The sequence below is a fragment of the Echeneis naucrates genome, chromosome 22 (genome assembly GCF_900963305.1).
Source record: "Echeneis naucrates chromosome 22, fEcheNa1.1, whole genome shotgun sequence".
Taxonomy (NCBI): Eukaryota; Metazoa; Chordata; class Actinopteri; order Carangiformes; family Echeneidae; genus Echeneis; species Echeneis naucrates.
In genome coordinates this window covers 21,265,757-21,291,867 of record NC_042532.1, presented here as the reverse complement: position 1 = coordinate 21,291,867, position 26,111 = coordinate 21,265,757, and the positions used below count along the sequence as shown (strand labels likewise).

Here is a 26,111-nt window from a genome sequence, read left to right as displayed (position 1 = left end):
ATTTCATCATACATTTTATTTTATTTAATCTTGTTTCATCTTGTTTTTTTCCCATTTTAACTTCACACACCTTCGATGTCTGTTCGGATCAGACTGCTGATCAGAGTGCTTTTTGATATAAGTCTTTGATAAGAAAAGAAAACACATCTGCTGTCTTTTTGTTTCAGAAAGTTCCTTTTTAAACTTCTGTCGTGGTCAATTTGGAATAAAATGAAAAAAAAAAAAAATATATATATATATATAATTACTGAAATTTTCATAAAATTGTGCAGAAAACTTTTCCTTTTTCTTCCGTTTCAGTCCGTTAATCATCTGATGACCCCTCGCTGTTGGAGCGCTCGCTCAACTGAAAGAAGGGAGACAAAAGGAGCCAGCACGTGCTAACAGACTGTCCAGCTTTAGGAAGCTCCTGGTTTGGAACTGAAAACACTCCTTGGGGCATTAAAAGGGGGCAATTGAACCCAAACACACAGCTGAACACAACTACAAACCCAAATCCCATCATAGCCACGACACAAGCAGCATCTGTCGCCATCCAATTAGATAAAAGAGCCTCAACACATCTGCTGGAAGAAAAATGTGAGAATCATTAGACCGCCACTCTGAAATCAGCTTCCACACAATCAGCAGCGAGTTCATAAAGCCACCAAATTAAAGCGCCCCAAAGAAAGGCAGATTTCAGAACAATCTGACCGCGCTCCAAATGATGGGGAGGATGAAGAGAAAAGAGAGAGAAGACACAGAGCACCTCCAGCGCCTCGTAGCCATCCATTTCTGAAAGCCCCCCTTTCAAAGAGGAAATTAATTTTGAAAGAGGAAGAATAAAACGAGCAGGCGAGGTGACCGAAGGGGCTGTATTAGACTACGTCCGACTAAAACCAAGTCATTTAGACCGCCGGCTGCCGGCTCGCCTCCCTGACCTCCCATCGTCGCCGCAGACGGCGAGGAATAATCTCCGTCCGTATTTCACATCCTTTCTTTTGTGTCTTACACATCCTAACCCCCGCTCCCCTCCTTGTTCCATCTGACCCCACCGGGCCACTGAAGTCACTTCCTGATTGCCACTCTGGATATTCAGAGCCGGGAACTTTCAGAGCAGGTAATTGAAAAAGTTTCAAGGGAGCTCGATCTTTTGTGCGATGAGTTGTGTCGTGTGACTTGTTAGAACAGCAGGCGAACGTGTTTTCTCTACAATACGTCCAGCGGAGGAGAAGCAGAGATCTTTAGATTTGACGACGACGTGATGATTTCTCTCTACTTTAAGGAAGTGAAACGTAAACATTCCTGATGTGATGTCACAGCAGTTTGTGAGCGTCTTCTGTCTTTAAATAAAACACGTCTGTTTCAGCTGAGAGTCTGGACCGGCACAGGGTGGAAAAATCTTCTCCAGGAATTCAGTTTGGAGGGAAAGTCTTAAAGTATCTGATGGTCCGACTCCCTTCCTCCGCCGTTCTGCCTAAACGGCCTCGCTGCAGCCGACACCATGAAATGCTGAACGCTTCCTCAGTTTTTACCGCCACAGTAAAACTCTGACTGCATCTACAAACAGCAAGCCGCAAATCATCAGGGCAGCCACTAAACAGGACGGCAGTGTGTGTCTGTGTGCGTTATGATAAGGGTAATAAGATTGTGGAGTTTTCTGTTGTGAGAAATCTTTCCAACACAGCAGAGATTCTCCAAACGGATCTTAGCTCTCTGGGTTCAGTCTGCAGAACTGACTTTTCTTTAAATATTATATTCTGCTGAACCCGTTCAGATCCAAATAAAACCTGAAGGACGTTCGCTGAAACTTTAATTTTCCAGCCTCTGAAACAAACCGAGACATTAAATGAAAAATAAAAAGAAAACATCTGAAACCGTCAACCTCAATAATCAGGAGGTCATCAATCCTCAAATTTAACGCAGCAGGAAAAAAAAAGGTGTCACCATTTTCATCTTTTTTTTTTTTCATAATGATGAAAATTTTACATAACAAAACGCGACAGTTGAAGTTAAATGTTTAAAGTTCCACTCGGTTTTTATTTCATGTCTCATTCAGAGGCTGAAAAATAAAGTTTGAAGTGACATCGTTGGATATTTTCACTGTAATCTGCTTTAATCTCTCATCGGTTCCCAAACTGCAACTTTCAACCAAAGCACGACAACACACACTCCGCTAATCCGGTCTCTAAAGGTTCAGTGCAGGAGCATCAGTCGGCCACAAGACGGAAACTGAGCTAAAGATGGAAACAAGCAGCCGACGGATTCCAGACTCTTTTGGTTTGTTTGTATCAATGACGAATGAGTCGTCCAATCAGAGAGCATGTGGTCAGGTGGGCGGGGACTCACAGTCCAGGTGACTCTGTCTGATTCCCTCCACATCCTCGGCGTGGATGAACTGGTAGCATCTTTTCCCCACAATGTCCACCGGAGTCAGGTCCATGTAGTCACTGATTCTGGAACACAGACACACAAACACAAACATCAGAGCTGCATCACACAGACACACAAACACAACACTCAAAACAAAAAGACTTTAACATGAGGTGAACTTGAACATTCAGGTAACATTCTGTCAACTCCACGGAAACTATTGAAGTCTATGTGAAAATGTCCCTCCTCCTCCTCAGTAAGCATTTTCCTGATGAGTTTCTGGTCTCAGTCTCTAGTTTACAGTCTTCAATACAACACGATGTTCATTTTTTAAATGAAGCTCCATTTAGAGGGGAACAGAAGCAAACGCTGTAAAAGTTGCCTTAAGAAATTACTGCTTCAAGGACTTTGTCCCTCTGCCTCTGGTCCGGTCTGCAGTCCGGTCTGTGTCCCTGTCTCTGGTCCACTCTGTGGTCCCATCTGTGGTCCCATCTGTGGTCCCGTCTGAGTCCCTGTCTCTGGTCCAGTCTGCGGTCCAGTCTGTGGTCCCGTCTGTGTCCCTGTCTCTGGTCCAGTCTGCGGTCCAGTCTGTGGTCCCGTCTGTGTCCTTGTCTCTGGTCCAGTCTGCGGTCCAGTCTGTGGTCCCGTCTGTGTCCCTGTCTCTGGTCCGGTCTGCGGTCCGGTCTCTGGTCCCGTCTGTGTCCTTGTCTCTGGTCCGGTCTGTGGTCCCGTCTTAGTCCGTCACAATCAGCTCACCATCAGCATTTGGAGTTGATCTAACTTTTAGATGTTTCCTGTCTGATGGAGGACAATTTGTCCGGCTGGTCGTGAAACTGTTGAAATGTGGAACTCTTTTCTGGGTTCTTCTGGAAGTCGACAATTAAAAAGCCTGATCTGGGAAGAGGAGGCGGGAAAAAAGGGCTAATAACCCGACAACAGAGAGAGAAGCCCGTCTGTCTTTTGTGAAGGTAACACACATCCGCTTTAAAAGGTTTAATTTGAACAAATTTGCCACAGGACAGACAGAACAATTTCCCCGGTATCATCCTGATAGAGGGCGGGCAGGGAGGGTTGAGGTGGGATGGCAGCGGCGGTGGGGGGGGGGACTAATGTCTGGCAGGCAGATAACAGCACACTCTGTTCTTTAGAAAAATCCATCCTCCCATTTTCTCATTCTCTTAGAAACTCATCCTCAAAATGGGGCTGTAATGGGAGTGAGGTTTGTCTGTTCGCTTTCCGTCGCTACGCATTGAATATCATCATCTGCCGCGCATTGTGTCTCTTTTTCCACCCACAAAAAAAAAAAGCAATCTGTCTACTATCATTTTTTCCCGCTCTCTTTTTATAATAAAACATGAAGGTTTTTTTTTTCCTTGATATGAATCTCTGTGGTCGGCCGGTTAACTCCTGAGCCGGATCCTGATGCCTATCTGCTTTATCTGGACAGAGCGGAGCAGATAGATCCATCAGTGACACATTTCACTGTTAAACCAGGAGGATTGGGTCACACTTCCTCATGAATAAGAAGCTCCAACGGCGGAGACAACTTTTTCTTTTTTTATTTCCCGTGAACAGCAGCGATGAAACATGAATGCAGATAACGGGCCGTTAAATGGAGTTGTTGTTGAGAAACTGCTGCTGGGCAAAAAAAACAAAAGACGACAGGTTTAAAAAGATTAAATGATCGAAAATTTGACACTTTTTAAAAACAGGAGGAGCATTCTGTAGATTCATCTACAGATTTCAGATTCTACCTCAGACACATTTTTGTCTTCATGAATAAGAAATTAATTTCTTTCAAAAGAGAAATCATCTTATAGTCACAAAAAAGTTTTTTTTACTTAGAACTTAAAATTTTACTTTTTGTGTTCTTTTACGTCTTCAATCAAACTGATGAGTGAGAACTGTGTCGGAGAGACAGCGGTCCAAAAGTCTTCAATTTAAATTGAATAAAGTCATGAAACTTTATTTAACTTGGATATGTGGAGGTGTATTATCACGACCGAATGAAATAAGAGTTCATACTAAAAATATTTGGATTTACAATAAACCTTTTTGGTTTATTGGTAAAATGAAGTTAAATGTGTTCATATAATTGTCAAAAAAATTAAAGCAGAAATGAAAATGAAATAATTCATCAATTAATTGCACAAAAAAAAAAAACACTTTCATTTTCAGCACGGCAGCAAAAACTTTACAACATTTAATCTGCTGAGTTTGGACAGAAACTCTCACTTTTTACATAATTTTCTTGTTTTCTTTGGACTAATAATTCAGAGATAGGAGTTTTGTTATTGAATTGTTTTCCTCACCTGTTCTCACAGTACACGATCTTCAGGTCCATGTTGACTCGGGTGACGAACATTTGACAGTCGATGCGAACTTCGTTGATTGTTGGCGGCGGGAGAGCGTGAGCCACAACGACCATCCCCATGATCTGATTGGGCACCGAGCGGCTGTGAGTCAGAGCCATCCGGATCCGCAGACGCCCCGTGATGTGGATCACCTGGACGGGAAAAACGAGGTCAGGCAGGAAGAGAGTTTGTTTGAGTCATTAAAGGATTCATTCTGATTAATTCCTTAATCGGGCCGTGATGAGCAGTTTGAAACAGTGAACCTCCTGAAAGGAGTCGCAGCGATCACAGATTCAATTTGGAAGCAGATAAAGGTCGAGTCAGGGCCACCTGGCTGGAGTCCAGCCTCTCTCTCTTTCTCTGGTCCTGCTCAATGGAATTATCCAGAACTCTAAACTTCATCAGCAGCAGTCACCTGTCTACGGGTACAGGACCAACAGGACCAACAGGACCAGGACCAGGACCTGACAGGACCAGGACCAGGACCAGGACCAACAGGACCAGGACCAGGACCAGGACCAGGACCTGACAGGACCAACAGGACCAGAACCAGGACCAGGACCAACAGGACCAGGACCAGGACCTGACAGGACCAACAGGACCAGAACCAGGACCTGACAGGACCAGGACCAGGACCAGGACCAACAGGACCAGGACCAACAGGACCAGGACCAGGACCTGACAGGACCAACAGGACCAGAACCAGGACCTGACAGGACCAACAGGACCAGGACCAGGACCAGGACCAACAGGACCAGGACCTGACAGGACCAGGACCAGGACCAGGACCTGACAGGACCAACAGGACCAGGACCAACCGGATCAGGACCAGGACCTGACAGGACCAGGACCAGGACCTGACAGGACCAACAGGACCAGAACCAGGACCTGACAGGACCAACAGGACCAGGACCAGGACCAGGACCTGACAGGACCAACAGGACCAACAGGATCAGGACCAGGACCTGACAGGACCAGGACCAGGACCAGGACCAACAGGACCAGGACCAACAGGACCAACCAGCAGACTCTCTCTGATGTTCATTTTGTAAATGTTGGAAATTGTGAATTATTATGGGGCTGGATGTGGGCGGGGCTAACGTGTGATTGACAGACAGGGAGCAGCTCTAGGAGGAAAAGGAAGAAGCTGCAGGGAAGGAATCAGCTTCCTGCAGCTTCAGGTCCAAACTACCAACTGTAGCGCTGTGTGTGTGTGTGTGTGTGTGTGTGTGTGTGTAATATATGTATGTATGTGTGAATATTTATGTGCTTCTGTCTCCACTGTGATTTGCATCTGATCTGAGTCTACCAGGTGGAACGTGGTACACTTCCACACACACACACACACACACCTGTCTGTTTCCACTGCAGGAACAGAGGAAGTGTGTTGTGTGAAACGTCAAAGTAAAAGCATGAGCTGTGTCATAAGAACATCTACTGTTTGTCTAACGATAACAAACCAGACTCCTGACCTTATATCCTGAGGACTTGATGTGGACGCCTCTCTTCGTGAGCGTCGACTTCATCCGGATGAAGAAGGATCGTTCCAGAGAGTTGTCAGGAGCCAGGAGGCTGGGACTGCTGGACTCCACTGAGGAGCAGGAAACAGGAAACACAAACAGGAGAAATTCATTCATTCATCGGATTTCAAACCCCAAAATAATCCCGCACACTGTTTATCCAGCAACATGTTTTCAGATTCAACGGCAGAGGAGCGTTTATTATAATAAACAGATTCATCATGTCAGCAGGACGAGTCGACCAATCACAGCTGCTGTCAAACCGCCAATCAGCCGGAAGCAGCTTGTGACAGTCCAACAGCGAAACGTCAAAACACGTCAGAGGAGACGAGCAAACAGGAAGTCCAGCCACAAAAAAAACATTCAAGCTGTTTGAAAGCTGAAATCTTCTCCTGTCAAAATAAAAGTTTCCCTCCTCCAACTCAACTCAAATGAAAAAACATAAATTAGAGATGAAACTTTCTTCACTACGGAAAACTTCTCTTCTGTTAAACAACAGAACAATATTTGTATGGGAAAGAAAAATAACGTTCATTTCTCCTAAATGTCCAATAAGTTAACAGCGAGCGGAATCAGCATCAGCGCAGTTTTTCATTTTGTCTTGTGCGTTTGTCGTGCTGTTTAATGATGTTCTCTTTATTTGGCTTTATTTTAAAATAAAAAATAAAGTTTGATTTCATCGTCTTTATTTTTCATTCACAACTTCTCCATCCATTAGAGGGACTGAGGGGAGGACGCACGTCATTTCCATCAATAATAATAAGTTTACCTTTTTTAGGTCAAAGGTCAAACACACACTCTCAGGGTTATATTAATCTGAAAAATTCACGTCCCTGAGGAGGAGACTCAAAACTCTTAAAGACTTAAAACAAATACTTCCTCATCATTACACGAGCTCTGTTGTCATGGTTACTACAACAATGAATGTCGGGGATAATAAACTGCTGCTGCCACGAGGGAATCGAACACGGCTGACCCGTCCGTCCTGACGTGGACTTTGGTGCTCCATAATCTACGTCAGCGCCGTCGCTACGACCACCTGATGTTGCCTAGCGATAAAAACCATCGATGAGGCCACAGCGGAAACTCTGTTGGCTGACACCTTCCGGTCTGATGTCACAGTGTTTCTGATGACATCATCACTCAGCGCCAGTTTTTCAGGTGGACTAAACACGTCGGAACAAACGACACACACTGTTCCTTTAATGACGCCGTTTCATTCATCTCTTAACACGTTTGTGTGAATGTGTGTGTGCGTATTTTAGTGTGTATGAACACTGAAGCTGGTTGCATTCATTCCTTTTTTCCCTCAATTCCCCCAACACACACACTGACACACACACACAGACACACACTCACACAGGTCTCTGGTGGACTTGCTGGTTTGATCAGCGCTGATACGTGTTGACAACGTCTAATCTGAGAAAATTGAAAGAAATGAATTAATATGCTAATTCATCCTTTATAATATAAATGTCCTTGAAGAGCGAGAGAGAGAGACGGAAAAGGCGAGAGAGGGAGAGGAATAAAGGAGACGAGGGAGGAAAGAAGGAAGGAGGAGAGACAATAAACGTGAATGTGAGGAGGAGTCAGATGAAAGAGGGAAAGAAGAAGAGGAGGAGGGAAAAATCAAAGTAAGGGCGGAGGAGCAGATGGAGAATAAAGAGAGTTAAATGAAAGATGGAGGTGAAGTAGGAAAACCAGGAAAGAAATAAAAACGAACGGAGAGATGAAAGAGGGAAGAGGAGGAGAAAATGAAAGAATGAAAGAAGAGGGAGGAAAAAGTTGATGGAAGTATGAGAGTAGGACAGAGGAGACAAGGAGCCAAGGAGGGAAACAACACAAGGATCCCAGAAGGGAAAATCTGCCTCCTCCTTCCCTCCGTCAGGCGGCGGCTCACTCGGTCCTCCAGGAAATCATCCGCCGATCCGACGGAGGAATAATGATGATGGAGGGAGGACGGACGAACGACGGGGGAGCTGGACCTTCTTTCTCTCTTTGTTACACACTTTGAATTAATGGGATTAGTTTTACACACACACAATATCACTTTCATTGTCATACACACACAACCACACACACCTCTCTCATTTTTGTACATTCCAAGTGAGAACAGATGGAAGACGAGAAGATGAGAAGCGCAGAGCAGGAAGACAGAAGAGTAAAAAAGAAAAGGATGGACAGATGGAAGGGCGAGGAGAGAGGGAGGAGGAGGAAGGAAAGGAGAAGAGGAAGTGGAGGAGTAGCTGTGGGAGGGACCTCCAGAAAGTTTAGACAATGATGTAACAGTGACGCTGACCTTTGACCTTTATTGGGATAAACTCACCTCATCTCCTCCTCTTCAGATTTTGTGCTCAGCTAGTTTTGAGAGGTTGTGTTGACCTTTGACCTTCGAGTTCAGTTTATGCCAGATGGACCAAATACAGAAGAAGAGGAGGAAGAGGGAGGAGGAGGATCATGTGGGGATTCAGAGGTGTTTTCTCATTCTGCTCGTTCGGCGTGCGTTGCCGTGGCGTCTTTGGGGACGACGCTCCTACAAGACAAAGATTAGCGCTACAAAGGCAGCAGGTGGCTGCCGGCTCCGCCGCCGCCCGACTCTGGGACCTAATTATCTACAGCGAGGAAACTTTCCCCCGTTTGAAGGACAAATGATTAATTAAAAAGAACAACTCACCTACGCCTGTGATCTTTGGACAATACCCAGAGTGCCCTGGGTTTCTTTCCACATGTGAGCGTGTGCGTGTGAAGTCTCAGCGGGACGGTGTATCATTGTCAGAGTCTAATAGCGCTGCCTGGTTCAGGGAGCTCGTTGTGTCCGACTGATAACTAGCTAACAGCGCTGAAACAAAGAGAGCTACAGCAAGGTCACCGCAACCTCCACCAGCCGGCGGCGCCGCCATGACGGGCTGAAAGCAGAGTGAAATCGGCAGAATGGTGGCTTTGGTGCCGAGAGTGATCCATTTCTTGTTACCTCATAACAAAACAATAAAGGCTAGAAGGTTTGAATGTTCTACAGAAATCTATCAATGAAGGAGAGAAGATTCAACCGTTACTCTGAAGTCATGAAAAATCATTTCCTGTTCCTCGTGTCTGTCTCGACCTCTGACCTCAGCGTTCCTGACCTTTTCCAAGCAAGTGTCAACTCAACATGACATCACCTGCTGTCATTCATCTGTCGGCCATCTTGATTTTTAACAGAAACTGACCTCGGAGGAGAGGGTGGATCTGACCTTCTGTGTGCTCTGTCCTGATTGGACGGTACAGTCTGTCAGTCACTCAGCAGCCCCACCCCCTCCTGATCTGTTCCCCTCTAAATGGAGCTTCATTTAAAAAATGAACATCATATTGTAAACTCATCAGGGAGGAGGAGGGACATTTTCCCATAGACTTCATTTCCGATCAATACAATTAAAACAATTAAACATTAATGAATACAAATATGTTTATGTTAATATATTACCAAGCTAAGCTCTCTCTCTCAGTCAGTGAGGCTAACTGTTTCCACCTGCTCTCAGTCTTTATGCTAAGCTAAGCTAACTGTCCCTGTGACACCCTCCCACGTTTCCTTCACTTCCTCCTGCCTTCTTCTCCGTACTACCCACAATGCAACAGCAGGAGCCGAGGGAGATCAGTGGAGTTGACAGGTGAGAGGGAATCATGACAAATGTGCTGTGGCTGGCTCTCACACACACACACACACACACACACACACACACACACACACACAGTATTGTCAGGGAAAGTTTAATTGTGCAAACACTCTGTAACTGTCCTGTCATATTCCTGCCTCTCCGGCTCACTATCGCCTCCACGGCTGTAATTGAATTGCTACCGTCAGGAGGGAGAGGGGGGAGGAGGGGGAGGGGGGGGGGGGGGGGGGGGGGGGGGGGCTCGCTTTGTGAATAGAATGTGTTTCCTATCAGGGAGGATTTGACAAATTGTGTCAGGAAGAAAAGCCCAGGTGATAATTTTTCAGTTTACTGAAGGTGGAGAGGGGAAGGGGGGGTCAAAGGGGTGGAGGAAGGGAAGGAAAGAGGAAGAGAACGAGAGATGTCAGGAAATGAGGAACAAGGAAGAAGGAGGAAAAGGGAGACAGGAAGTGAAACATCCGATTCGAATCAGATTCCAAAATGGAGTTTCGATCTGTGTGTGTGAGTGTGTTCCAGATTTCCTCAAAGCTTTTTCCCACAATACAGAAGCCTGGGAACCGAAGGTAAGAAAAGACTTTTATTTTGACAGTCTCATCAGAACAATGAGCTCAAATCAAACAGCGCTCTAATAGTCTGGAGACGCCTTCACCCCGGCTTTGTCTTTCTTTCGAGCCCTTTTTCTTCCTGTCTTTCCTCCATAGAGACACTTCCCCTTCCCCTCCATCTCATCTTCCTCCTCCCCCTCCTCCCCCTCCTCCCCCTCAGTGATCTCCCTGAGTCGGGACTTGAAGGCTTTTCTAATCTGTCTTTAGCTTCTCGTCTTCCTCCTCTGGGAACGGATCTGCCTATGAAAGGAAGACAGAGGAGAGGAAGAGCGAAAGAGACTAAAACAAAGGGAGGATAAGTGGCCAAAGGTTTGTGGACGCTCCGTCTTTTTCCTGTTTTTAAATTTAAATCACTTTGACGAACAGTTTGACGAAGCAGCTTTTAGTTTTTAAGATTTGAGTTGTGGAAACAGGAAGTGAAACCTCAAAACAAAGATCTCCTGTCTCCAGTTTTTTGGGTCAGAAGTCACTTATTTGAATATAATCAGGTTTTTATATTTCTCTGATGTCATTCTATTATTTCTGATCTCTAATTATTGTGTAGTTGTTTTTTGTCTCTGTCTTCATCCGATCAGTCGAATATGAAGCGCTTTGAATGACACTAACTGGAAGAAATAAAATTTGAATGATTAATTGATAACCAATCAAATGATGCTGAGGAGACGCTGAGAGGAGGGAACCCCACCCTGAGACAATCTGATTCAACACACACAAACACACAACCTGTAGCATGTAGCGCTGTGCTAACTGTGTTTAAACTTCATCTTACTGAAATAAAGTCAATTATTTAAATTGTTCTCCAGAGAAATAAAAGATTAAGTGAAAAAGGTTGTTTTAAAAAATAGAAACAAAATCTTATCCAGAAAACATGAACATAATAAAGCTCCAACATAAACAAAGGAGAAAAACAAATTGATAAAATAAGATAAAAGATGAGAACAAATCAAACACCTCAGGAGGACGCGCAAAAGAAACAATCAAATAAAACCACAACCAAAGAATTAGGAAACAAAACACACACACACAGATTCAGATGGGATATGCAGATCTGAACAGGTAAACTCAAGACTGTGTGTGATGTTTGAGAAAAAAACAAATAAAAACAAACACTACAAATATCAGATTTCCCGGAGAGAGGACAGACGCCTGAACGCAGCGTCCAGTTGCCTCTGCGGTGGCATTTACACTGAAAACAGCTCGACCGCAGGACAAACACCGAGCCGTCGCTCTGTAACGTCAACGTGTGTGTCTGCCACGTCGTCCGCCGCCGTCCGTCCGCCGCCACAGGAGGCCGAAGACACAAACGGCAGACTGGACAGGAAGTCAGAGTGGGAACGAAGCACAATGACGACTCCAACAAAGGTGGCGTTTCAAACATAAAGCTCGTTAAATCGCAGGTTTTCATTAAAGTGCAAACAGCTGAAACCCTCCGTAGACTAGCAGCAGAGTTGCATGATGGGAAATGTCACTCATACAGGCTCCTCAACTTGTTGATCTGAGTGTTCGGGACAGGAATGGTTTTTTTTCCGGAGGAGAAATAAGTTGGATTGAACCTCCAAACAGGAACAGTCCGCTCATTTTATTCCTCTTCCCTCCTTTGTGTCTCTGAGCCCGTCCGTCTTTATTTCCTCTTATAATTTCAGTCTCTCTCTTTCCTCTCTGTGTTTGTGTTTGGCCAGAAGACGACGGCGTCCCCAGATAAAAGACAGCTGACAGGAAAAAGAGAGAGGGCGAGGAGTGTGTTTGGTGGCAGGGTTGGCAGAGAGGGACAGGTGGACGGACTGAGCAGATTAGCTCGAATCAGAGGAAGGCGCGAGGACGAATAGACGCGGCGGCCATTTTCTTCGAGCTGCTAACTGGTTTTTACAAACACGTCTGCGAAGAGCCACTTCGGCTTCTGATGAGCACAAACCACCGACCTGAGGAGAATCTGAGGTGGAGCTCCTTCTGCTGCTGCGTTTATGTTAAATTAAGCATCTGTTTATTTTACTTCATTTACCTGAAGGACAGGGATGATTTTTAATGTTCCCCCTCCTTTTATTTAACTTTGAATAGTTCTGTTCTTCGTCCTCGTTCTCTCATCAACACACTGTGGTTCTCTTTAAGCCTGTTTGACTGAGCGCACACACACACACACACACACTCCACAAATTAAAAGTTGAGTCCTGGACCTTGAGAAGTTCCCGCCTTATCGGTGCTGTGACAGGCAGATATCAGAGAGGAGCGTTTTATTTGTGGTCTGGCGCCGCCCTGTCCTCGGCTGTCCTTATCAGAGCAGCTCTGCTCCCATTGTAAACAGCCCGTCCTCGTTAGGAACACTAATTAGAAAGCTCTAATAATAATGGCCTGTGATTGGCCATTGTGTACTCTAAAGATTCCATTTAGTGCGGTGGCGGTTTAATAAAACTTAACCAAACGGATAATTTTGCTTTAGTAATAATCCTTCGTCTCTGAAAAGTTCTTTGTTTGCCTCAAGTGGTTTTATTGCTTTTCTTAAAAAAACACACTCATGACACAGATTTAATTAATTTGAGCGCTTTTGCTGAATCCATTGTGACTAATTCTCCCGGTGAGTTTGGACTTCAGACGATCTGCTGAGTGGAAATCATTTAGCAGGTCTGACCAAAAAAAAAAACAAAACAAAAAAATAACACACTTCATGTTTCAGCTCACAGTTGTGTAGAGTTAAATTCTGATCGACGCACAACAACACAACACAAAACACAAAATCACTCCCTACTAACTAAAGTCTGAATTCATCTGTTGCACAAAACACTTTAGTTCTTGACTTTCTTAGTCCAGAGCTGAAGAGCCTAAACCTGAATTTTACCTAATAACCATCAGGTTGTGTTGAAGTCTATGGGAAAATGTCCTAGCCATGATGACACCTCCAGCAGAAAGACAGCAGGAGGAGTTATGAGGTTTTCTTCCACTTCCTGTTCAACTTGACTCTTCCTCTGTCCTTCAGTGACGTCACAAAGTCCCAGAAGTCCTGAAGGCCGGTTTTAAGGTTCAGTTTCTGTATTTCTGAGAACTGAGAGCTTTGAGACTTTAACTGGATTAATACAGAAGCTGGACCTGATTGAAGACCACATGGAGGTCTGTCTTCAGACCGTCTGGCCCTTTAAAGGACCTGCAGGGGGGTTCCTTTGAACCAGCTGCCTTCTGTTTGTACCCAGTTTCATTTATTTCATCAAAAAGAAAAGTCTGAATTAAAATGACTATTTATTTCAATTTTCTCACATCAGACGGCGGAGTGAGTCAGAAAAACACCCACATTTCAAAGTCCTTCTGGAAGTAGCAGCTATTCTGCCCTCCAGGAAAACACCATAAGTTCTTCATTATTAGCTCCTTGCGGTCTAATTGGCCGCAGCGTCGCCTTATTTCAACATCATAAGTCTTTGATTATTGTTGCTAATTACGCTATTAGCACAATGGAGGGGAATAATTCGTCATAATCGCTCACATTTATCATAATTAGCCAAGTTTACAGTCACCTACATTTAATGTCATTTGGAGCGGCCATCGGCGGCGGCTGCTGCCCAAGGACGAACCCTCCGAGTGTGTGTGCTCGTGCTGCCGGAGCGGGTTTCTATTTGCATTTGAAATGTCACTTGCACTCCACGCCAGGAGGCAAAGGTCAGATCTGGCGGGATAAACACGCACACACTCACGTCTTTCTTCACCTTTCATTGTGTTTGCATCACTTCTTAAATGAAATCCTGAAGTGCAAATAACCGGAGCAACTCATCGCCTTTCAAGATGGCGACCTGTGATTTCTCAGCGGTGAGGCTCTTCTTTAAAATGTGTCCATGAACAGTTAAGTTGAGCGGCACACTTTGATGTCACTGATGACAGTTTGCGTTCAGATTGTGTCGGACGCTTACAAATGAGACTGACTTCAATTTAAAACCAAAAACAGGAAATGCTGCAGCCAGAAAAAGTTTTCAGCTCCAGAGGGGAGCATCTTCAGCTCTGCAAGTCACCTCCAGTGAGGAGGTCAAAGGTCAAAGTCAAGAGCCATCAGACGTCGGCTGCATTAGACATGTTCCGGTGGCCCTCAGCTGATGATATGTAATGAAGACGCTGAAGTGAGGGAGCATAAGAGCGGCGGGCAGAGTGTTCCCTCCTCAGTCAGATTCTGAATTACACTTATGAGTAATAATTTTGAGCCACTCACCCTTCAGAACAGTGAGAGACGTGCAGCCTCTCCGCCTCAGCTTGACTGATATTAGTCAAATTGCGTCATGTGCTTTTAAAGATGACTCTCCTCAACTGAAAGAGGGAGCCGAACGGAGCGTCGGCTTCAAAGGAAGATCTCTCTCCTCCAAGGTCATCTCAAGTTTTAACTCCAATCTCAATACTTTATGAGCGTGACTGCAATTAAAAGGATGGGGTCAGCTTGATATATTATGACGGCACAGCCTGCTGAACTTCACAGGGGAACCAAGCAGCTTTGGGCTTGTTGGACTCGGCTGGGTGGGGTTCGTTAACGGGGCTGAAAATCAAGTGGTCCACAGAGATGATGCCAAATTATCAGAGTCAGAGTCTGAAGGGCCACTCATGGAAGTAAGGCCTAAAGCTCAGGCCAACGCCACACTGTACCAGAACCAGAGCGTGAATCAGTCCAAATCTGTCGCTGCTCCAGAACATTAAGTCTTTGGGCTTCTGGGTGAACATCTACAGCCAAGTGTGAATGATTTTGGGAGCTGCCATTCTGACTTTGTTTAAACTTTTGTGTGTGTTACAAAGCGGCCCGCTCACAGTCGACCTTTACAGCCCGTTTTTGTTCAAACATGCTGAACGACGCGGAGCTTTTGGAGGAGAGACAGCGGAGCGGTCGAGACGTGATATTAATTAGACTGTTTACAGCCCAACAGCAGCTGTTTACGTCAGGCGATTTTATTTGAGCTCCAAATAAAATCACGTATCATAAACTTTTTAGGTTGATTTTCTGAAGGAACCAGAGCAGGTTTCCTGTTAAAGTCCGTGATCCCTGCGGCTCTCTGAAGGATTTGGGGAAGATTGCAAAACATAAATTTGTCAAACTTTTCATTTCAGCTCCACCTTCTAAACCTTTTCTTGTATAAAAGTGAAACAAAAGCTGTGAGTCTCATTGTAAAAGGATCTGGAATATGAAGTGTTTCTGGAGAAAAGGCTGTTTTTTCTCATGCGCACCTTCGACTTGTCATGAATTATGCGACCCAACCAAGAAAATAATCAGATGTCTACAGGCAGACAAAAACACAACCAAGCAGCCATGAAATCTCCTCAGTACAGGACATTAGCATACGGAGAAACTCCACAGAGGAGCGGAGTCAGCAGCCATCGATCGGACGCTGCTGCAGAGCGAGGAGGCAGCTGAGGGACAGAGGAAGACACATCGAGGGCGGAGAAGGGTAAACAAATGGAGAAGCTCAACTGGAACGGTTTGGCGGCCCAGCGTTGGCACGAGAACGAACGACGGACCCCCTGACCAGCAGGTACCACTTCAGCAGTGACCTTTGACCCCTGACCCTGTCCTCCAGTGGTTCTCCTTCTGGTCAGTCCTGGTCCCGGCAGACCAGAATCACCCCTCAGAGCTGTCATCCACTTCCTGCTGCCTGATAGACCCCGCCCACTCACAGGTATCCATGGTGGGTAATGACCTGTCAGTGGTCATTATGTTACAGCAGAGCGTGAAGAATTACCCCGGACACCTGAGATCTGCCCCAGCCCCCCCCTCCGGTCACATGATCTCTCTCTCTCGTTCACATTCATACATGTCCGTCTGAACCCCCCCTTCTGTGGACGAATTAACATTGCTGAGCACTCATGCACATTCAAACCCGTCCCAACACCCCCCCTCTCTTTCTGGGAAAATTAACACGAGAGGACAAACCTCTGTCTTCGTGGCGCCCGCCGCTCTCTGACTTTTTTTTCTTCTCTGGTCAAATTAACTTTGGGACGCACCGAGACATTAATACGAACTGCTCAGGCTTTCTGTGTCTCCTTCAATGTCTTCATATCGTTATGTCTTTAGGGTGAATTAGCATTGGGGGAGCCCCCCTGGATGTTTTAGCGCTCCCTTTCTTTTTCTTTCTCTCCAGACAAATTGACACTGACAACCACAGATAGCCCCCCCATCCTCCGGCCGCCCTTCCTGCCCCGGTTTGGTGCTCAGGGAGGCTGTTTGGGGTTTTGCAGAAAGTCAAAGAAAACCTGAAATGTGGAACTCCAATTAATTTAACCCCCCCAATACTCACACACACCCATCACCAGCACCAATCAGCCAAGAATAAATCCACAGCAGATCTAATTACTGCACTGTCTCCAAAGACTTCGGCCGTCGCAAAGCCAATCTTCCCCTCCTTGTTTGAACAGACTGATGAACTAAGGGACTCGATGGATATCAAGTCATTTTGTTTAATTTATAAATGGATTTTTCCCCCTAATACTTAAATTATCATCAGCATGAGAGAGAGCGAGAGAGAAGTACAATGAAAAGCATTTGGAAGGTGTAAATTCTTAAAGAGACGGTTTACAGCAGCAAATGTGTCGGACTGATTCTGTTCAAACTGAAGGAAGCCGCAGAAACAGAAACGACTACGAATGTTTGAATCAACGTCGATTCGGCCCCAAAACGCTCAGATGAAAACATCAATAAGACTTTTATCTGCACTGAATGTGCAGGAAGTTAAGTTCTTTTAGAGCAAAGGCTCCTATAAAGCTAATTATTTCTCCGATGTTAAATCTCATTTATGTCTCAGGTCCAGTAAGAATAAGAGAGGAAACCTTTAGGAACCTCGACTCAACAGTTCCAAACACTTCAGCATCCCGAATCCAACTTTTTAATCAGCGTACGTGCTCATTAGAGGAGTGATTTAAAGATCGTTTGGTTTTTATTTTGATTTATTGTGTTTTGTTGATAAGTTTGTACCTTCAGGCCGGTCAGGGAGACAACAGGACTGTTGACCCCGCCCACTGACTAATCACCTGACAGCGGTATCAACTTAAAGTCTTTCACACATTGAAGTCTGTCTCCCGGATGTTTCCTCCTTTCCTACCTGGCTCCGGAGTCTCAGAGTGCGACGACGATGACGCCGAGGACGCCCCGTCCTCGTTGACGTTTCCCTGGGACAGAGACATCCCCCGGCCCGGAGGAAGCTTCATGCCGAGCTGCTCCGCCATCTCCACGTGGTCGCCCGGGTGGATGTAGTCGAACACGCTGCTGCCGGTCAGCTCCACCTGCAGAGAGGACACAGAACTCATTGTTTTCCGTCTCTCTCCCTCTTCTTCACCTTCATCATCCTCCCTGAAGTTGTCCTTGTCCTCCTCTAATCCCTCCTTTCGTCACCCTCGTCCCCCCCGTGCATCGTCTCCACCTCCTCACCCGTCTTCTCCTCCTCTCACCTCTCATCCCTTTCCTCCTCTAATCCCTCCCTCAGCAGCCGTGGAGAATCAGCGGCGGTTTTTCTTTCTCATGGAAATGGAATAAATAATCTTCTTCTTATTAAATAAATACAGAGTCCCTTCACCTTAAAGACTCTCATTAGCAGCGATAGAAGCGGATTTGTCTTTGTTAATTGGGGATGAGACGAGGGAGCGCCGCCAAAACCACGGCGTTACGCTACACACACACACCTAACAAACACAAACAGATTCATGTCAAGGTTATAAATACACACTTTAAGTTTTTGTGTAATGAACAGTAAGTGCACAATTTTCAATGCCGTCATGTGACGTTTAACGTGTGTGTTTTCATTTGTGGCCTAACAAAACATCGTGCACGTTTAATTGCACGTGCTAATCTGGTAATGTGGGTGCGTTTGTGCGTGTGTTTGTGTGTGTTCAGGTTTTTTGGGGTCCACTGGGAAAAAGGGGATTACATGGGTGTAATCCCTTTAATAAGAAATCCCTTTAAGGCAATTTAGTCCCCTCATAAAGTCTCATCTTGAGCAGAAAGTGATGATTAAGAAATGAGACTCATCACTGAATCACACACACACACACACACACACACACACACGCCCTGGTGCACCATGGGAGTTAGTGTTCATGTTTACACGTTACAGTGCTAATTGGATCTACATTGTTCCTCCTCGCAATAACACGCCGACTTTTAATCAATTAAAACTTGGCAGAACTATTTTACATAAAGTCACTGGTGGAGCTAATTACACAGACGGAACAATGCAGACATTCAGCGACTTGCTGCAGCGGCACTTTAAGAGAATTATCACACGACAGAGAAGAGCTGCAGCACTTCAGACGACGTGTCAGTTTGGCCTCCATTCAGGCTTCTGCAAACACAACGTCTTCAACGCCGACTCTGGTGATTTCAGTCTGGCTCGTTTGGAGCAGGACAGGATCAGACCATGTGACTAACCCTAACCATGCAGTGATAAAACCTCAATGGGAACTCTGAGAGTCTGAGAGGCTCCTCCCCTCTAAGAAACGGGGTCGTCTGTCAGCGGGTCAGTGTGACATCATTGTCAGGATCTGTTGCTAGGCGACATCTGATGGTCGTAGCGAAGACGCGTGCGCTGGGGGAGGGGTGGTAGATTGTTATTGTAACCATGACAACCAAGGTCCAGGTCACAGACCTTTCCATCATGAAGCAGACTGAAGTGAGAGGACGATGAAGGTCGGCCTCTTTTCAAATGTCAGAACTTCCAGTCTGCTGAGTCCAAATGATTCTTTCTACAGTTTAGAACCTGCTGACATGAACACTTAACAAGAAAAAACAGACAGCTGCGTGGTCTGTCACGTAAAGTACCGCCGCGCTGCATGCTGGGAAATGTAGGCCGTGCAGTCTTTGGAGCCTTCAGAGTCGGAACGTCTCGGCCTCTGGTCCTTTTTAAATCGACAGCACTGAATCACTGAAATGTGCCGTACAGTTTCATCTTTAACGATGCGTCATAAACTATGAGCTAATTACATTTGTTCCCCTCCAGGAACGTACATAATGAGGCATTAATGGAAGTAATTCAGCTGCCTGGTGGGTGAAGATCCAGATCACCTGGTCTCTCTCTGCTGTTTGCTGTTGATTTTGTGCGTCTCTCATCTGAGTCGGGTTGTGAAAACGTCACAATTAGAGCATCGACTCGCTGTTTCCGCCTGCTCCTCAACAGGAAGCTGAGTGACCTCTGCAGACGACTCAGTTTGAGTTTTGACGTTGTTTGTTAGGAGATAAAACTTATTAAAAACACAACACAGACGGAGGCTTTATCGCTCCTCTTGCCCTCCGAGACAAGGACACTGAGTGACAAAAGACAGCGAGAGTGGCGGCGATAACCAGCGTCCAGAGAGAGAGTGTGTTTTCTGGGACCAAGTGTGTGTTCGTGTGAATCATAGTGTGCGTCTCTGCTCATATCTTTTAGGACGAGCGAGCGAGAGCGGCTGTCAGCTGTAATTACTGCTCAGCTGAGCACAACAGGACAGACGCACACTTCCTGTTAAGGCGTCACTTCGCAGCAGCCTGAAGTGAATGGGAAATCCTCCACTGACCACATCTGCCAGCTTCAGTGAAGTTTTCATGAAGTGATCGGAGGAACCGGGTCATGTGACCAAGATCGAGGCCCAATCAGATTACAGATATCTCTTCCTACGAGAACGGAACAATTAAGTCATGAAAATCAAAATAACAAATAAAAGAGGAAAAAACTGAAGCGTTGAATTCTCATTTATCACACTCTCACTCTCTGGATCTCACTTTAATTAATATGAAAATGTTTAAAGACACACACACACACACACACACACACACACACACACACACATTCACACACACCTCAAAACAGTAAAAAACCTCTGTGTGACTTTGCAAAGTACTAATCAAATAAATTGATGTTGGCTCGCGGGGTTCAGAATTAATTACAGCATTAAACATTAGCTAAGTGGGGTAATATTCCAAGTTTGATAGTGCATAATTACTCTGCTGTTAATGATTCACGGGGCGGCGGCGGTGCGGCCTCCATTAAAGCCGACGACGGAGGAGAAACCACGGACACAAGCGTAAAAATCCTCTGCAGAAAAACTTCATTTCCTCGTTAAACGACGAGACGCTTCCTGAAATCTTTACTTGAATTTGGTAATTAAAAGAAAATATAACATCACAGTTCTACTGGACTGGACCTCAGAGGTCCATACAGTCTTAAAACCAGCCGTCGGGACTTCTGGAAGTTTGTGATGTCACAACAAAAGGCCACACCCACCTGGATCCACCCGCTAACCTTGAAGGATTTTGGTTTGAATGTGAAGTAAGTGTGAACATAAACACGATAAATGTCTGTAAAGTGTGTTCCAAACATTCTGAATACAACATAACGTGGTTTGGATGTTTATTCTTCTTCAAACCACTTTAAAACGACGTTTATGACTAAAAACTGTTGTGTTTTCAGATTGTGTGTTTTATCTGATTGTGTTACTGCTGTTGTTTACAGACTGAATGGAAATGAAATAAAGAGCATCCACATTGTTCACATTGTTGATGTGAGTTAACTGTGTGAACAATGATGTGTACAAGTGACGAAAGTGTCAAACAAAGTGCCTGTGACCTGTGTGTGTGTCTTTGTGTTACATGTTGCTCAAGGGTTTGTGTGTGTGACGATGGAGCGAGTCACCAGTTGACAGCACTAGTGTGTTATCAGTCAGATGAACGGGGACGAATCTCTGTTGTCAGTAAAGTAGCATGAACACACACACACACACACACACACGGACACTTTCCTTGTCAGCAGCTCAGAGGATGACAAATGAATGGTCCATTATGAACTGTTTGCCACAGTGTGTGTGTCTGTGTGTGTGTTTGTGTGTGTGTCTGTGTGTGTGTGTCAGCCTGGCTCTGATAAATGGTGATTTATTAGGCGAAACAAAACAAAACAGAGAGAGAGAGAGAGAGAGAGAGAGAGAGAGGATGACTTTAAATGGAGTGATGGAGGAAGTTTTCAGGTTCTATTCAACTATGATCCTGACGTCGGTATTTCTGCCGTGGTTGTCATGGTGACAACAACAAACACATGGACTTGGTTTGGTTCGGGTTCATTTGGGTTAGAGATTTCTTCCTAAACAACCGCCGTTGTCATGGTTACAACAACAGGATCTGCTGTTTGTCACGTCACTCTTCTCTTCGTTCCTGTCCTCATCACTACGACCACCGGGCGTCACCTAGCAACCAAACCCGACGATGACATCTGGACCGAGTGAACCGGGACCGGTCCAGATGTGGAGTCCGACAAACCGTTACCACGGCAACAGATTCAAAGTGAACAGAATGTCTGACTCCGGCTGTTTGGGCCGGAAACGTCTGCAGGTCCCGCTGATTAGTGACACAGAGGGCTCACCACAACTCTGAGTGTGTGTGTGTGTGTGTGTGCGCGCGCACACAATGAGGCAAAGGGAGAGACAGACCTGAACAAATCTATCACATATCACTGGACACAAAGGAGCGTGTGTGTGTGTGTGTGTGTGTGTGTGTGTGTGTTTAAGCCCCAAGAGGCACAGAAAGTAAGAGATCCTTCAGCTCGATCAATACACACACACACACACACACACACACACACACACACACACCCCTCATGTCCCAGTGTCCCAAATCACTAAAGCTTCTTCAACCTGCTGACTTGTTAAAGGAAAAGACCCACACACTAACTTCTACACTTTGTGTGTGTGTGTGTCATGTTTTGTCGTTCATCATCTGTTCTTCCCTCTCTCTCTCTCTCTCTCTCTCTCTCTCTCTCTCTCTCTCTCTCTCTCTCTCTCTCTCTCTCTCTCTCTCTCTCTCTCTCTCTCTCTCGCTCTCTGAGTTGGTGGAGCAATGAGTGTAGGTGAGATGCATTCTGGGTATTTCATGGAGTTATAGAATGGACACACACATTAAATCACACACTTAAGCCGGTGGAGAGGATGGGACAGGTGTACGTTTTCAACACACACACACACACACACACACACACACACACACACACACACACACACAGAGGCTTAAATCAGTCTGCTGGGGTTCGTCTCGGTGTCGGTTCAGCAGAAATTTACAGCCTGACAGATGAAGGGACTCAGAGGACAGACAGACGCACACAGACGCACACAGACGCACACAGACACACACAGACACACACAGACACACAGATCATTTCCTGAAGCTCCTGCTGGTGTTTCGGGGTTTGATGACTCATTCTTCTGCAGCTTAGTGGATGTTAAACGCCTGATTTTAACGTAAACATCTAAATTTCACACTGAGAAAGACAAAAGTGTCGTGTTGTGATTTTTTTTTAACAAACAAACAACACACACAGATTTTAGACATCCAGCTGATTTATTTGTCTCCCCTCTGTTCTTTTTTCTGTTTTTATCTGTTTTATCAGATTTCTTCCCTTTCCCTCTCTCGCTCTCTCTCTGCTATGTATTTTCAAAGTCTCTCGCCCCGCTCACCAAATCCACTGTGCATTTCTAAAGACCCTGGAAATCGCTCCTCTGTTCTGCCCAAATCTCACAACAATGGCGGTCTTTGAACGTTTGGCACGAGGGGCCCCAGACACTGATAAGCCCGGTGTCGAACGTCCAAACGCCGGGGCCAATCCCTGCCTCCCAGTGCATTATGGGAGCGTGATAAGGACACAATGGAGGAGCACTTTCATCACGTTCCTCATGCTAATTCCTTCACTGCTGCTTATTCCTTTTATTGGGAGATTTCATTTGTTTGGAGTGTTAATGACTCATACAGAGCTTCAGGTGTGTGTCTGTGTGTGTGTGTGTTTGCCCTGAGGTCTGTTCTGCCTTGTGAATGAGATTTAGCCTGGAGCTTGTCCACACACACACACACACACACACACTTACAGTACATAGTCCCTGAGGTTACACCAAGTGTGTGTCTGAATCTTGAGGCCGCTTTGCTTTATGCATGTTTGTGACAGGCACCTGAAGGCATAGCAGTGTGTGTGTGTGTTCATATCACTGTAATAACAACATGCTTCTTGTTGTGCACATCAGATATAAAGTCAGTGCAAACTGTCAGCTGACTCAGCTGTGAATAAAATGAGAAACGTGTCCTCTGGACCCGGACAGTGCAGGTCCAGGTCTGGAGTCAGTCAGTGGAATGCATCACACGTGTATCAGCTGCCTCGGTGAGAGTCGGCTCTGTGGAGAGAGACGGGGCGGCGAGCTCCTCTCTACTAAAGACTAATATACGAGCCTGCAGCTGTAATAAAAGTGTATTTATTATAAATATCCTCCATTCATTTTTCCAGCAGCGTTTACAGCCGTGTTAATGCTGCAGCGCCGCTCTGAACATTTCTCAGCTGAAGGACCGCGTCGCTCTGAACGGGAGCGTTTACTTCGAGTGTGGCTGCTGAAATAGAGGCAAATAAAACTCCTCCTGTTGTGAGAAGAAAACAACAGCAGCTCCTGCTCTCATACTGAACCTCACATTTTTACCGTCAGTGTCACTTCTTATTTCACCGTCCTCAGATGAAGCAGCTGTTTTGGCCTTTTATTCTGTAACTTAAATTTTGCCAATTAATACGCTTCAAATTAAAATGAAAAATGTCACATTTGTGTATTCAGAGGTGGCACTTTAGCGGCCAAACACATTTAGAAACATAACTGCTGCTGGTTAACTGTATTTGATCAATTCTAAAAATAAATAGTAAAAATTTACTTTAGCTAAAATGTACAACCGTCATTTAACGACTAATTCACCATGAAGGCTTTTGTTTTGAAGCACCAGGCCTCAGTTATTTTTCACTTGGGGTAAATAAAATCCTTCGACTTTTAATGTGAAAGAGATGTAGGGAGTGTTCAGCTTGGATTAAAAAGCTGTGACAGGAAATGAGTGTTAAAAAATGGGGTGATGAAATCACTAAATGAAAGCCTGCCGGGTCAGAGGTCAGCCATGAAGTTTTCAGGTAAACGTTTCAGCGTCACGGAAGAGTAAAAAAATCAGAGATGTGAGGGAGCAGCCGAGGATGTACAGATGGAGAGAAGTTTTGTAAAAGACTGCAGAGGAATCAATATTAATTCAACATCAGACATACTGATTAAAAAACACAAGACCGACAACTTTCATGCTGCACCAGACAGCGTGTGTGTTTGTTGTTGTGTGTGTGTGCATACACACCAAATAACTCATTAAAACATCTCCAGCATCAAAGATGAGAGAAGTCAGAGCATCATCAATACACAGTTACCAACAAGGGCCTGTGTGTGTGTGTGTGTGTGTGTGTGTGTGTGTGTGTGTGCGTGTTTGCTCAGGATTCAGCTGTCTTTTTTTTATTTGGCTTTAATTTTCTATAAATGGGAATGTGTGTGTTTGTCTGCTACTCACGTGTTGATACTGTTTTCTGTGGACTCTGTGGACAGCTCTGTGTGTGTGTGTGTGTGTGTGTGTGTGTGTGTGTGTGTGTGTGTGTGTGTCTACAGGGCAATTAATTGAGCAGCGATTGGAATGCGTCGCTGCAGCCCGTTGTGAGCCCCTACAGGGCTTTAAATGCAGACAAACACACACACACACAAATGCTAGAACACACAGGAAAACATTGAGCCATGTCACAGCATACACACACACAGACACACACTCATGCAGTGGAGTTCCCTCAGGATCTCCACATTCAGCTGTGACCTTGACAAGAACAACACAAACTGCTGCTCTCTCTCTCTTTGTTTCTCTACCTCGATCTCTCTCTCTCTTATTAAGTTTCTTTAATGGCGCTCTTCCTCTTCCTCAGTCTTCATCTTTATTTTTCCCTCCCGTTCTTTAATATCTCTGTTCAGCTCTCCGTCGCTCCGCACAAACACAAACGGGCTTTTCAGAGAGAGAACTCATACACAATACTCCAGATGGACGCACAAACAAACACACTGCAGTGCAGATTGCTGCAACTCACCTGTCTGTCTGTGTTAGTGAGTCAGGAAGCCTCCAAAACTGAACATCAAACAACCAGTAAAACACAACACACACAGGTTGACCTCTCCTGCTGTCAGTCAAGCCCACAACACTTTGAAACACAATGTTTTGTTGTCACAAAAACGATTAACATCAGTGACTCAAACAGTCACAGCAGGTCACATGTTGCTTCATCTCCATGAACACACACACACACACACACATTTGGTCTCTAGTGGACCAAATGTGGATTAATCCGCCACAGAAAATAGTCCTCAATCAAATCCTTCAGATATACCAGCAGCTGAAGGAGACGCTCTGATTGGCTGTGACATCACCCAGCGGAGCCAATAGGAGCGTCCAACGTAGAGACGTGACTCTGGATGTCACATTCAAAGATGGAGGGTGAGAACGGACGGATGAACACACAGAAGGAGTCAGATGTGATCAGCTGATTCTGTTTGAGGAGGAACAGAAGCTGTGTTTGACTCAGTGGACTCAGTTAAAGGCAGTATTATATTCTACACTGCTGCATTTAGAATCCCATAATTAGGAATAATTTAAAACTAATAAGATAAAGCGTTCCAGCGGAGCTATTCACCGAGAGGAGGCTGAAGTTTGGGGTGATGCTCGGCTGGCTCCCGGACGGCGGTGATAGTGACGCTCTGTATCTGCAAAACAACCGGGAGCGGCTGCTGCCGACGCCTTTCGGCTGCTCCTGATTATGTATGAGTTGTCTATTAGATAGGGATTTAGGGAACATGAGCTAT

General features: G+C 45.3%; 1 protein-coding gene across 1 annotated transcript in view; it reads right to left on the bottom strand.

Moving 5' to 3' along the window:
• The window catches only part of npas3 (neuronal PAS domain protein 3), a 160,926-nt gene that overhangs the window by 10,743 nt on the left and 124,072 nt on the right, over nucleotides 1–26,111 (bottom strand). The window contains exons 7-10 of the mRNA XM_029493976.1: nucleotides 17,528–17,744; nucleotides 6,179–6,297; nucleotides 4,665–4,858; nucleotides 2,329–2,435 (exon numbers count right to left, since the gene is read on the bottom strand). Coding sequence (XP_029349836.1) covers nucleotides 2,329–2,435; nucleotides 4,665–4,858; nucleotides 6,179–6,297; nucleotides 17,528–17,744 — 637 coding nt within the window. The remainder of the gene's footprint in view (nucleotides 1–2,328; nucleotides 2,436–4,664; nucleotides 4,859–6,178; nucleotides 6,298–17,527; nucleotides 17,745–26,111) is intronic.